The sequence below is a fragment of the Diplodia corticola genome, assembly GCF_001883845.1.
Source record: "Diplodia corticola strain CBS 112549 chromosome Unknown scaffold46, whole genome shotgun sequence".
NCBI classification, from domain to species: domain Eukaryota; kingdom Fungi; phylum Ascomycota; class Dothideomycetes; order Botryosphaeriales; family Botryosphaeriaceae; genus Diplodia; species Diplodia corticola.
Window position 1 is genome coordinate 176,563 of NW_017971525.1, and position 11,738 is coordinate 188,300.

The 11,738-nt window shown below is 57.0% G+C and overlaps 4 protein-coding genes across 4 annotated transcripts; 3 read left to right on the top strand and 1 right to left on the bottom strand.

The window, feature by feature from the left end:
• Nucleotides 1–939: 939 nt before the first annotated feature.
• BKCO1_4600063 (uncharacterized protein) lies at nt 940–1,989 on the top strand (the record flags this gene model as incomplete). The annotated part of the gene is made up of 2 exons (XM_020276324.1): nt 940–1,290; nt 1,372–1,989. 2 exons carry the CDS (start codon nt 940–942, stop codon nt 1,987–1,989), a joined length of 969 nt encoding a protein of 322 aa, XP_020127886.1.
• A 957-nt stretch (nt 1,990–2,946) lies between these two features.
• BKCO1_4600064 (uncharacterized protein) lies at nt 2,947–5,176 on the bottom strand (the record flags this gene model as incomplete). Its single annotated transcript, XM_020276325.1, has 5 exons — nt 2,947–3,963; nt 4,037–4,405; nt 4,456–4,585; nt 4,695–4,864; nt 4,955–5,176. 5 exons carry the CDS (start codon nt 5,174–5,176, stop codon nt 2,947–2,949), a joined length of 1,908 nt encoding a protein of 635 aa, XP_020127900.1.
• A 1,847-nt stretch (nt 5,177–7,023) lies between these two features.
• BKCO1_4600065 (60s ribosomal protein l2) lies at nt 7,024–8,147 on the top strand (the record flags this gene model as incomplete). The annotated part of the gene is made up of 5 exons (XM_020276326.1): nt 7,024–7,026; nt 7,064–7,248; nt 7,303–7,811; nt 7,868–7,953; nt 8,010–8,147. 5 exons carry the CDS (start codon nt 7,024–7,026, stop codon nt 8,145–8,147), a joined length of 921 nt encoding a protein of 306 aa, XP_020127885.1.
• Nucleotides 8,148–9,061: 914 nt separating this feature from the next.
• BKCO1_4600066 (bar domain-containing protein) lies at nt 9,062–10,518 on the top strand (the record flags this gene model as incomplete). Its single annotated transcript, XM_020276327.1, has 4 exons — nt 9,062–9,188; nt 9,242–9,409; nt 9,465–9,861; nt 9,942–10,518. The coding sequence occupies 4 exons, from the start codon at nt 9,062–9,064 to the stop codon at nt 10,516–10,518; spliced, it is 1,269 nt and encodes a 422-aa protein (XP_020127884.1).
• Between the last annotated feature and the right edge of the window lie 1,220 nt (nt 10,519–11,738).

An 11,738-nucleotide genomic window follows, 5' to 3' on the forward strand; every position in this document is an offset into this window, starting at 1 on the left:
TAACGTATGTACTGCAACATTAGTGTCTTGCTTTCATCTACAGTAATCCTGAGGCGTATTCAGCACTATCGACGGGCCTTCGACGTCCCGGTCTCGCGAAGGATGTTCCAGTGATTCGTCTTAGATACTACTACCTACTTCTTGTCAGCTCCTCGACGGCAAGCGAGCGAGGTGCTAGCGAGCTGAACTGAGACCCTGGCCGCACAATATGTCCAATGGCGCTCCATCATGACTACCTACCTACCTACGTGTCCGCCGTCGGGGCGCTTGGACTTTGTTTTTTTTTTTTGTTTTTTCAGTGTGGCGTTTTGGAAGGAGGTGTGGGGCCGTGGGAGGGTCTGTGAGGAGACGTAGGTCAATCGAGGTGCGGCTGACGACGGGTGGCCATAATATTGACAAGCGGCAAGCTGGTAATCGATCGAGCGGGCTTTGTCTTTTTTTCCTTTCTAAAGAAAAAAAAAAGAAAAGGAGGAGTTTCTTAGCAGGGAAACTCGGGTTTGGGGTCTCGCTACTGCTGCGGCGGCTGCAGCTCTTCCATAGCTAGTCATATAGCTTCGCGAAGTGGCCGGCCAGTAGCTCTAATCAAGACGTGGTTGGTCTTTATTAGGGTCCGAGTCGGTGGCGGTCAGCGTGCCACCGACGATCTGCTTAATAGAGCCGGCGTGTAGGTCGATGCATGGGCGGAAGCGCGTTATCGTTCCAGTATCTATTATGATTTATGAGGTTTTAAAGGATTAGGTGTGCGAGTTCATGAGCGACTGTGAATAGTAGTGGGGCGCGTACCAGACCAGACCCCGGCCCGCCTCGGGGGTCTCCTGCGGGCGACTTTTTTTGCCGCCGGCCACCGCCCAATGCGCGCAACTCACGGCTTAGAAAAGTTACTCACGAACACTTTGCTCCACCACTCTTCTCCGCATACACCAACACACACGGCAGACAATGGCCGTTGCTCTTGGAAAGCGAAAGCGCGCCGAGGCGAAGACGGCTGCGACGGGCAGCAGCAAGCGTCCTGCGAAACAGGAGAAGCCCGACGATTCGGATTCGGAGGACATGCGCGATGCCTTCCGCCGCGCTTTCGAAGCCAAATTCAAGCCGCTGCATGGCACGACGAAGAAGGAGAAGGCGCCGGAGCCCGAGGAGGAAGGAAGCGGTGACAGCGACGAGGACGACGACGATTGGGAAGGGATATCCGAAGACGACGAAGAGCCCGAAAACACGGTCGAAGTCGTCGAAGTCGCCGGGCCCACGCGCTCGGAGCGGTTGAGCAAAGCGGAACTGAAAGCCTTCATGGTACGGACGCGCGCCCTTGCAACCCTCTTTGCTCCCAGCACGACATTTCCTTTCCTCGTCTAACACGCCGCGCGCCACCAGTCCTCCAAGCCGCCGACCCAGCCTTCCAAAACCCCCACCACCGCCTCCTCCTCCTCCTCCTCAAAGAACAAAAAAGGCAAAGGCGGCGCCGACGACGACCCCGACGACCCCGCCGCCGACGCCATGAACCTCAAAAACGACCTCGCGCTGCAGCGCCTCCTCCAAGAATCGCACCTCCTCGACGCATCATCGTCGTCATCGCCGCTCGCCGACCCGCTCGCCGGCCCCACCGGCAAGAACCGCCACAAGGCCACCGCCCTGCGCCTCCAGGCCCTCTGCAGCGGCGGCGGCTCCAAGGCATCCTCCGTCCTCTCGCAGCAGCAGAAGATGCCCATGGCGCACCGCAAGGGCATCAAGGCCAAGGCGGCCGCCAAGGAGGCCACGCGCCGCCGCGAGGCGCGCGAGAACGGCATCGTCTTGGAGAGGGTTCGGAAGGATCCGGCGGCGGCGGCGGGTGATGCTGCTGCCGCTAAGAAGAAGAGGGAGCGCGGGGTTGGCGGGCCTGGCGTTGGGAGGTTCAGTGGGGGCACTTTGCGCTTGAGTAAGAGGGATGTTGCGAGTATCACTGGGGAGGGGAGGGGTGGGTTTGGGGGGAAGAAGGGCGGGAAGAGGAGGTAGGTAGGGAATGGTTGATATCATCATTGGTGTTGTTGTTTTTTTTTTTTTTTTTTTTTTAGGTTGCAAAAGCATGGCGTTTGGAGCATGTTGCGGACCTTCAGATGAAAGGGGTTCGATGAGACACTTGTAAAACTTCTATCTGGCTTTCCAATTTGAAGTGAATAGGCGCTTCGAGGCAGTAGTTTCTGGTCGTGAGGATGTTGTTGTTGTTGTTGTTGAACAAGTCGCGAATGCGATCAGAGCAATCTGACGTCTACGCAGTTGTCCCGCGCGCTCACAGCACTCTCCAAACGAATCACAAATTCTCCAACCGCACATGCGCTGGTAACAGCCGAGTGATTTCATAACACAGATTAACAGCATAGATTTACTTCTCTAACAGAACGATCAGGTTGCTATCTGGAGGTAGCGTGGAGGAGGTGCCATGTTCGAAGGATATCACACTCTTTCTGAACGGGCATATCTCTAAAGCAAATACCTGAATATGGATGTAAACCTGAACCGTAAATATGGACTCTGATTAACCATGCAAGTGAGCGCGCTTTCCGAATGAGATGGATTCAAGAAGATTAAGTCTTTTGGTGTCTCTAGAACAGTGGTATTTTATCTTTGATGCACGCGCCTATCCTACAAAGTTATGCATCGGACCTCAAGCCTGGTGCATTATCCCGTTCCACCCAGCTTTAGCACCGGCATCAGTAGCAGTGCTATAAAGTCTATCGTCCTTCCGCATATCGGTATGGCCTCTTTCAGTAGTGAATTGAATCGCCGCCCATTGATCCCAATTCGAACGCCATATAGTTCCCAACAGTTTCGTCTTCGTAAAGTAAAAGCAGAGGCAGAGCAGAACGGAAAGGAAAAGAAAAACACAAGGGTATTGCATCGTATCCTCACGATACGCTCGCATCATCGGATCTTACACTCTGAATAGAAAGTCCTCGCAACCGCGTCTCCCTTTCACTGCGATGTGGACTGCGCCGATTGGACAGGGTACTGTCGCGGCGGAATGGGGTGACCGTTCGTAGTAGGTGCAGCCATTGCGGATGTCATGCTTGGCACTCCCTGCCTATCATTGATCTCAGGCTGCTCGGACTTTACTGTAACGCTGGCAGGGGGTGAAGGAAGCTTTGCGATCGGCTCGGCAGTTATCATCTCACCCGAAACAGGTTTGGGTGCCAGATCGATGTTGTGTGCAGTGGGCTGCGCCTTGCTTTCCACGAACGGTGCGGATGTCTCCACAGAGGAAATGGAAGTCTGCGCAGTAGCCTGCGTGACAGCGTTGACGCCACTGTCGATTTCCATTCTGTCCTTATTCTCTTCATTCACAGCCGACGGGCTACGCGGCTGCGGAGGGGGGCTGCTCGCAGCGGCAAGGCGTTCGGTGGGGATCCGCAGTGTGACCACAAGGCTGCCTTTGGGTTTGATATAAATGTCGCCGTCTGACTCGTCATCAGCAAGGGACTCCTCGTCATCGTCGTTGAGGCCTAAGTCATCGTCCTCGTCGTCATCACCTCCGTCCCACTCGTCCACCTCTTCCTCATCGTCCATCTCATCGATGCTGTTGTAACCATCGATATGCCTGTTGCTCCGCTGAGGAACACCGTGCTTGCTACGACCGGTGCGAGTAGCGCGACCATTCACGCCTTCGGAGGCATCCGAGCGCTCGTAGTCGGCGGTCCCAGGGGAATCTAGCTCCGTGTTCTGGCCGCTAAGCAGGGTTTCGCCGTAGAGACCGCCCAAGCGAGAGCGAACCTGACGACCGCTAGAAGTGATGACGGGCCTGCTGCTGTCTACAGGCGAGCCGCGGCGTGTGGAGCGACGGGTGGAGAGCGCGTCGGAGGTCTCCTCTTCATCATCGGAGAAGGTGTACTTCATACGTTTTCCGCGAGTGCGTCCTTCGTACAGGGAGAAACCAGGCTCAGGGCGAGCGAATTGCGCCTTGCGCTGCATGCGATACTCGCGGCGCTTGCGCTTCTAAGGGGGAGTCATTAGTAAATGCCACTAGAAAGGCGTTTGGCGGTTGAGGGACGCCAAGGGCAAATCTTACATCCTCAGTAGCCTCGAAACGAGGGATGGCTGCATTGATCCGCTCGCTCAGCCGGCGCGACGCCTGGGTACTGTCCCGTGCCAACTTGGTGGCGACTTCCCGCAGCTCGTCGATAGTACCTGCGACACTCCGGAATTGGACCTTCTTGTGATAAGGATTGCTTTCGCGGTATAGGCGGAACGGAGTGTCGTCCTTGCCCTCGATGAGCCAGTAGCGACGCTTCTCGCCATCCACACCCCAGGGCTGCACAGACAACGGCTGGTTAAGGTCGTCGTCATGGCGACTCTGTTTATAGTTTTCTTTGATCACTGACTTAATGACGTCCGAGCCGTGGAGGCACCAGTGGATAATAGCCTGTAGGACAGACAGCTGCGAGAGGGTTAGCAACAGGCTCGAATCAGCAGTCCAGGGCCACTTACTCGGTCCTGGGGGCTCATATCGTTGAAGGATCTACTGCCAGACAGAGGGTTGATTCCACCCCAAGACAACGGCCACTCCGATTTGTACGTTGACATGGTTTCCTCGAGAGCGCGGCCGTAATGACCCTTCCTGCACGTGCATTAGCCCTGCTCGAGCATTCTTCAATTGTTCGAGCTTGTATTCTGCTGGACAGGAGACGCGGCAGTATGCGACAAGCCGTGGGCGGCGGAGGACGTACTCGACGGGCTTTTTGCGGTTGAGGGCGAAGCCCAGGAGGGCACACAGGAGGCTCTCGACCTGCGGAGACGGAGCGGAATCGACAATCCCCCTTTCGATATCCTGAGGACCAAGGTGAGGGCACTTGGGTGGGAAGGCCTCAGACAAGCGCGCCCGGAAGGTGACGAGGACCTATGATGTAGCACGCGCATTAGCACGGCGTGCAGGGCAATGCGACGCGTTCGTCGCGTCAAAACGTGTCATGTCGCGCAGTCAACTCACGGGTATGATGGGGTTGTCCGCCAGGACCTCCTCGTGCGGTGGAGAGGGTGAGCGCTTCCTCTTGACAGGCGGACTCGGTGGTTGCGCGGTGGTTGCGACGGTCATCTTCCTTTTAGCCAAGGACGACTTCTGCAGGAACTTGTCCATGGGCCCAATGGCCTTTGCCTCGTCGTCGCTCGCGGGCGGCGACGACAAAACCGAGGAGAGCTCGGAGTCGCTCATGTTGTGTGGCGAGCGGAGAGTGGTCGAAGTTGGATGAGGATGCGGTGGGTCGGCGGGTTGTGGATGCGAAGTGCGCGGCCGGCTGCAGCACCGCGGCGAGAAGAAGCACGGCAACGATAAGATTACATGATTGGCTTGGGCGTCTCTGGAGCCCGGTGCACGTCATGTGTCCCAGGCTTGGGCTCTATTTGGCATTTTGGCACATTTCACGCGCGCTATTGCGTCCTTGAGTACAAAGGGAGTTGCATTCATCGCCTTCACCGGCTACAAAATCGCCGCTCTTGCTCTCCTCTGCAGAACTGCCAGCACCATTGAGTCCATATGTTCTCCTCGTATGGGGACTGCCGCGCTGCACTTTCGGGTGTCAACGTCCAACCTCTAGGAGGCCGCCACAGACACGTAGATCCTGCAGGAGCATGTTGTACAACCCACGACAGTGAACAGCTCGACGTTCCATGTGGAGTGTCGATGCCGTCGTGGTTCTCGTGATGTCAGTGTCGCTCGCTTACGCGCAAGTGTGGCAGGCTCGTTTTCCGGGACGGAGATCGGAAGCGGTTACAGAAGATGCTGCCCTGATCGACTTGACTTCGAGAGTATAGGCCTTCGTTCTATAAGTGAATTAGAGCTGAGGTCCGGACGTGAGGTAAGTTTGTAAACTACATGACGACGACTGGGTGCTGACGCTCTGACAACCAGGGGTGCAATAGGAAGTGAGAGTACGCGCCTAAGGAAAAGGCGACGACTTCTGCCGGTTACTGCCGACAGCGATGGGTTCCGCACTACTGCTAAGGGTCATCATGTACATGTTGAGTGGAGTTGGCACTTTGGTGACAACAACCCTTTCGGGACAGCTTCCAAGCTGGCACAGCAAGTGAGCATTCGCGACTGCAACCTACATCGACCAAAACGCTTCCCACAATGACTCATGTAGCGTTCTCTCCCAATATGCGAGATTACACGAGCCAAACGTGAGTTCCCAAGCTCTTGTATGTGAAGGTGCATGGCAGGCGCCGCGCAAGGCGCCGGCAAAGGCCCTCGGCAAAAAGTCCTGCGACCGTGAATGGCATGCGCCCGGGGAAACCGGTTCTGCAACCTGCTCTTTCGCAACCACATCGTTTCACACCTGGAAACTGCCCGGAAACAATAGAATCTGAGCTGTAGCCGACTGTGGGCCACCTGAAGCCGACAGGTAGGATGAAGCATAGGGAAACCCGAGAGAGAGACGCTTTCTCAATGCGCTTAAGAGAAGTGATGATACGAGGAACACCAAGACGGGATGGGCTCAGATGCCGAACGCTGTGAAGGCGATAATGTCAAGTTTTTGCGATGACTTGGCGGACCGGTGACTGTCGCGCTTTTGTAGTTCTGTCATGGCATGTGCTCTTTGCCAACACCGGAAATGCGCTCGGACAGACTAGCAGCACAGCTGATACATCCAACCTCTGATGTCTCCGATCTCCTGAGCGATGCTGCGATGAAAGCCATTTCGGAGGGATGATGCCTCTGGACGCACGATCGAGGCTGTCCGACGCCTAGTGGTCACGGGAACGTGCTAGCAGAAAATTCGACGCGCATTAAGTCCATGCGATGTGCAGTCGCATGCGTTTGGACGTGCGGGGCGTTGATGCACGTTGGCTGATAAAAGCTTGGTGGTGAGGACGAGACGGTAGGTTGATGAGGTGCGGCCAGTCGCCCACTGCATTTTCATTAGCCAAGTCGGGCTAGCGCGGATTTTTTGCGGCCCGTGCGCCGCGACCTTCGCGAAACTGAGCCCACAATCGAAATCAATCTCAACTGCAGAGGACGACCGACCGGACACCACCTGCAAGACAACAACAGCAGCAACCATGGTCAGTAAATTCCGCCCGAAACACTGCAGGCACGCAGGCATTCGCCTTCTTGGAATGGAACACGCCGCGAGGACACTGCAATGGTCTTGCGCCAAACTCACAGCTGCGCGGCGTGGCCTCCAGCCAGGACCGGCGAAATTCCTCTTGCCTCACCACGAACAACAGGCGAGGGACTCGAGCTGACATTTACCAGGGTCGCGTTATCAGGAACCAGAGGAAGGGGTATGCGAAAATGCTCGAGGGCCCTTCGGAACCGATTCGCTAACTTCGCAAAAGTCGTGGTTCCATCTTCACGGCCAACACCCGTCTGAACAAGGCCCCTGCCAAGTTCAGGACCAACGACTTCGCTGAGCGCCATGGCTACGTCCGTGGTGTCGTGAAGGACATCATCCACGACGCTGGTCGTGGTGCTCCTCTCGCCAAGGTCGTCTTCCGCGACCCGTACCGCTTCAAGCTCCACACCGAGACCTTCATTGCCAACGAGGGCATGTACACCGGCCAGTTCATCTACGCCGGCAAGAACGCCAGCTTGACCATCGGCAACGTTCTTCCCCTCGGCTCCGTTCCTGAGGGTACCGTCGTCACCAACGTCGAGGAGAAGGTTGGCGACCGCGGTGCGCTCGGCAGGACCTCCGGCAACTACGTCACCGTCATTGGCCACAACCCCGATGAGGGCAAGACTCGTGTCAAGCTCCCCTCTGGCGCCAAGAAGGTCGTCTCCAGCTCCGTCCGTGGTATGGTCGGTATCGTCGCTGGTGGTGGAAGGACGGACAAGCCCCTCCTGAGTACGTGCAGAGATTGCCTTGGTTGCGAGGGAAACGGAAGCTAACATCGTCAACAGAGGCTTCTCGTGCTAAGCACAAGTTCGCCGTCAAGCGCAACTCTTGGCCCAAGACTCGTGGTGTTGCCATGAACCCCGTCGATCACGTAAGTGCTCTGGAGACGCCGGGGAGAAAGGGTGGTGCTGATGCATTTTTCTACAGCCTCACGGTGGTGGTAACCACCAGCATATCGGTAAGGCCTCGACCATCTCCCGTTACGCCGCACAGGGTCAAAAGGCCGGTCTTATCGCCGCCAGGAGAACCGGTCTGCTCCGTGGTACTCAGAAGACGAAGGACTAGATTCACGGGTGACGCATGGGTTCGGGTGTTCATTGCTGCGGGTTCGGGTTTCCTCGGGGCGAATAGTACCCTTTATGTACCGGGAAATAAAAAACATGGTGCATGCGAGCTTTCCACAGCGATGTTCGCCGCGTACGGCAGTGCCGCAGGAGGGTGCGGAGGTTGTCCGGGGGAGTGCTGTGGAGCGAAGTCACGCAGCTTCATCAAAAGCTCAAAAGGCAGATCTTCGAGTCTCATCAAAATGAATGCGTTCGATATGACGTCCAAAAATAGGAGATCGTGACCGAAGCAAGAAGGCGCGACAGTTGCCCCCCTCAGGCCCCTCCGCCCCGGCCTGTTTCAGATGTGCGATTGGCACGAAGCGCGGCGTATCATCGACACGCCGGGCGCGGAGGCCCCTTTGGCGAAATGGGCTCGAACGAGGGGCAGGCGCGAATCGCACTTCTGGGCGAGACTCAGCCACGATTTCGATGGGTCAGCTCGTGCTGGCCGCGCGGTTCCCGCGTTGAAGGCAGGCCCCTGCGTAGGATCGGCACGGCATGGAGGGTTCCTGGTGGCATCATCCAGGCCTTCGACTTCCACGTTCCTTATATGGGGACAGCTGCCCATGCCGTAGACTCCCGGTCGTGACCTTCTCGCCTATTCTCCTCCGTCGCAGCCCTTGCACACGCTCGCTACCCGCCCTTACCTTCTTTCCGCCGCCGCCTTTTCTCGAGCCGTTGCCCGCCTGAAACCTCGCATGCGATACTAGCCAGCGCCCCTCCACACACCGCGAAAGTGCCCAGGGCCCCACGATTCAGCCAGCACAGCGCCTAATTACCCGCCACTTACACGTGTGATCTTCGTCCCGCTCCTTTTCCTCAGCCCGCCCCGCGGACGCCTCTACCGACGCACTCACCACTCGAAACGCCAACATGATCGTCAACAAGAAGCTGGACCGCTTCAAGCAATGGGCGGGGGAGCGCATGGGAGGCGAAGTCCGGACCAACGCCTCCGATGACTTCAAGGCGCTCGAGCAGGAGATGACCGTCCGCTCTGACGGTATGCGCAGCCGGCATGCGACTGTTTGGATGTGGCTAATCCGCGGCTCGTAGGAATGGACAACCTGCACAGGTCTATGAGCGCCTTCGTCAAATGGCTGTCCAAGCGCAACGATGCGGGGGACAAGGAGAAGTACACCCCTGTTGGCTTCATGGGCGCTACCATGGTCAACCACGGCGAGGATTTTGATCCCGACTCGGAGTATGGCGCTTGTCTGTCGAGTACGTGCTGCCCTCACACGATCACAATCTCGATGGTGAGCTGACCGTGGTGTAGCAATGGGCCGTTCCCATGAAAGAATGGCACGCGCACAGGAGACCCTCCTCGCTGATTCCACCTCGACCTGGCTGGAGTCCCTGGAACGCAATCTTGTCCAGATGAAGGAATACAACTCGGCCCGTAAGAAGCTGGAGCAGCGTCGTCTTGCCTACGACACTGCCCTGATGAAGATGCAGAAGGCCAAAAAGGAAGACTTCCGTGTTGAGGAGGAGCTGCGCTCCCAGAAGGCCAAATACGAAGAGGCTAGTGAGGACGTCTACCGTCGCATGGAAGAGATCAAGGAAGCCGAGAGGGACAACATCGAGGATCTGACTGGATTCTTGGAGGCCGAATTGGCCTACCATGACAAGTGCAGAGAGGTTCTCATGCAGCTGAAGCGGGACTGGCCTGGCTCGTAAGTGGAATGCACCCCTGCAGAAGCCCCGTTTATCGCAGCGCCATGCCCATACCGAGAGACATGCTGACGTTGCACAGCTCAGCTGGCGCTTCTGGGAACAGCCGCCGTGGGCCCAGGTCTCGTTCCAACACGGCTCATTCTTATAACGACCGGTACCAGGAGGAAGAAGAGCCGCCCATGCCCGAACCCAAGCTTACCATTCCAAAGCTTGGCTCTCGCGGTGTCTCTCCTCGTCGCGACTATGGAGGGGACTCCCCTAAGCGCCCGTCGATCAGCCGCACTAACACCACCGGAACATTTGAGGGGCCGTCACGTCGTGCGGATGACTCCCCTGGAGGCATGCCACGACTTTCGCGTGTCCCTACAGACTCATCCACCGTCGCTGCTAGTCGTAACAACTTGAGGCCTGTGCGCAGCCGCGGTGACGACTATGACGACGATGACCGCAGCGGTGGAAGGTCTTACGGCAGAGAGAGGTCCGTCTCTCCCGCGCCTATACGATCTGCTAGCTGGACCTCGGCTGAGGCAACTTCCCCGGCGAGCGGACGGAAAGGACCGCCGCCGCCGCCGCCTTCTCGTGCGAAGAAGCCGCCGCCGCCGCCACCGCCGATGAAGAAGAGCGGCTTGAGCTCGTCCGAGATGTCTCAGTACTAAGCGTCTCTACGATTTGCCCGGGAAATGGGTGAATGGTTTGTTACTGTGAGCGAAGCGGGGTGGTCAAAGCGTGGGATTAGGAACGGACGGGATAGAGGGCACATTCTAAGGGAGCAATTTGGTTTTTTTTTTTTTTTTGGAGTCGTTGACCATACGGACGGGGCTGAGGCTGCGGGACGGCCTCGTCTTACGGAGACGAAACGGCTTCTCCGTACCCTACGCGGCTCACGGAAGGGACAGGACTTTTCCTCGCCAGTGGGTTCATGATGACAAGGGAAGCTTCCACGGACGGAAATTTCCAAGCCTAGTGGCGGCCATATGTCTCCATGAAATATAAAGAATTTTAAAAGTCCCTATTGGAGTGGAGTGATTTGCGACCTGGCCGGCTGCGAGCAGCCTTCACGATTTAGGATTGATCGACTGAAGCTACCGTGGCAGGTCGGCACGGTGACCCATGTATAATAATTCAAGCCTTCGTCTAATTAGATCTGCTGCGGCTCGACTGTTTGCATTCGTCTGTGCACATGCCTGTTCTGCTCTTAGTGGAGGAGCACATCACAAGGATGCACGAGCCGACGGCTACAGTAGATGCATTTTGACAGGCATGAAAATCTATCCAAATGCGGTTCCTATGCTCTCATCCAAGACATGGCCGTTGCCGCGCGGAAAGGCGGGGGGGAATGATTACGGCAGAAGTCTCACTTTGTATGTTTGCATCATGCTTTGACAGGTCTGACACTTGCAGCACCCTGTACCTGACCCAAGTCTAGAAGCACCATTCGAAGCTCAGGTGCAAGGGCGGCAGGACCCGCTACTTGGACTGCGGGATTGGTTGCTTCATGCGTGAGCCGCCAGGGCCAATAGATATCCCATGCGGGTCTCACTCAGAGTAATCCGTGAGTCACATGATTTATCCATCATTTTTGAGAGGATGGAGACGGTGGCCAAAAGGTGCATCGAGGCGGGGATCACAGCACGGAGTCGAGTTCTGATGTGTGCTGACGAGGACGAGCCGGAAAGTGGTTGAGTGGAGTGGTGCCTGCCCGTTGTTGGGGATCGCACGTGACGTTTTTGGGAGGCGCGCTAGCCCGGCCGGGACTTGGACTTGGCATTGCGCCCTCTCGCTGAACGGTCTGCCTCGCGCTCAACCTCTGTGAGCATCGACGGCTTGACGAGAACCCGCCCATCGCAGCACCCCCGAAGCTTTCCCCGCCCCATCA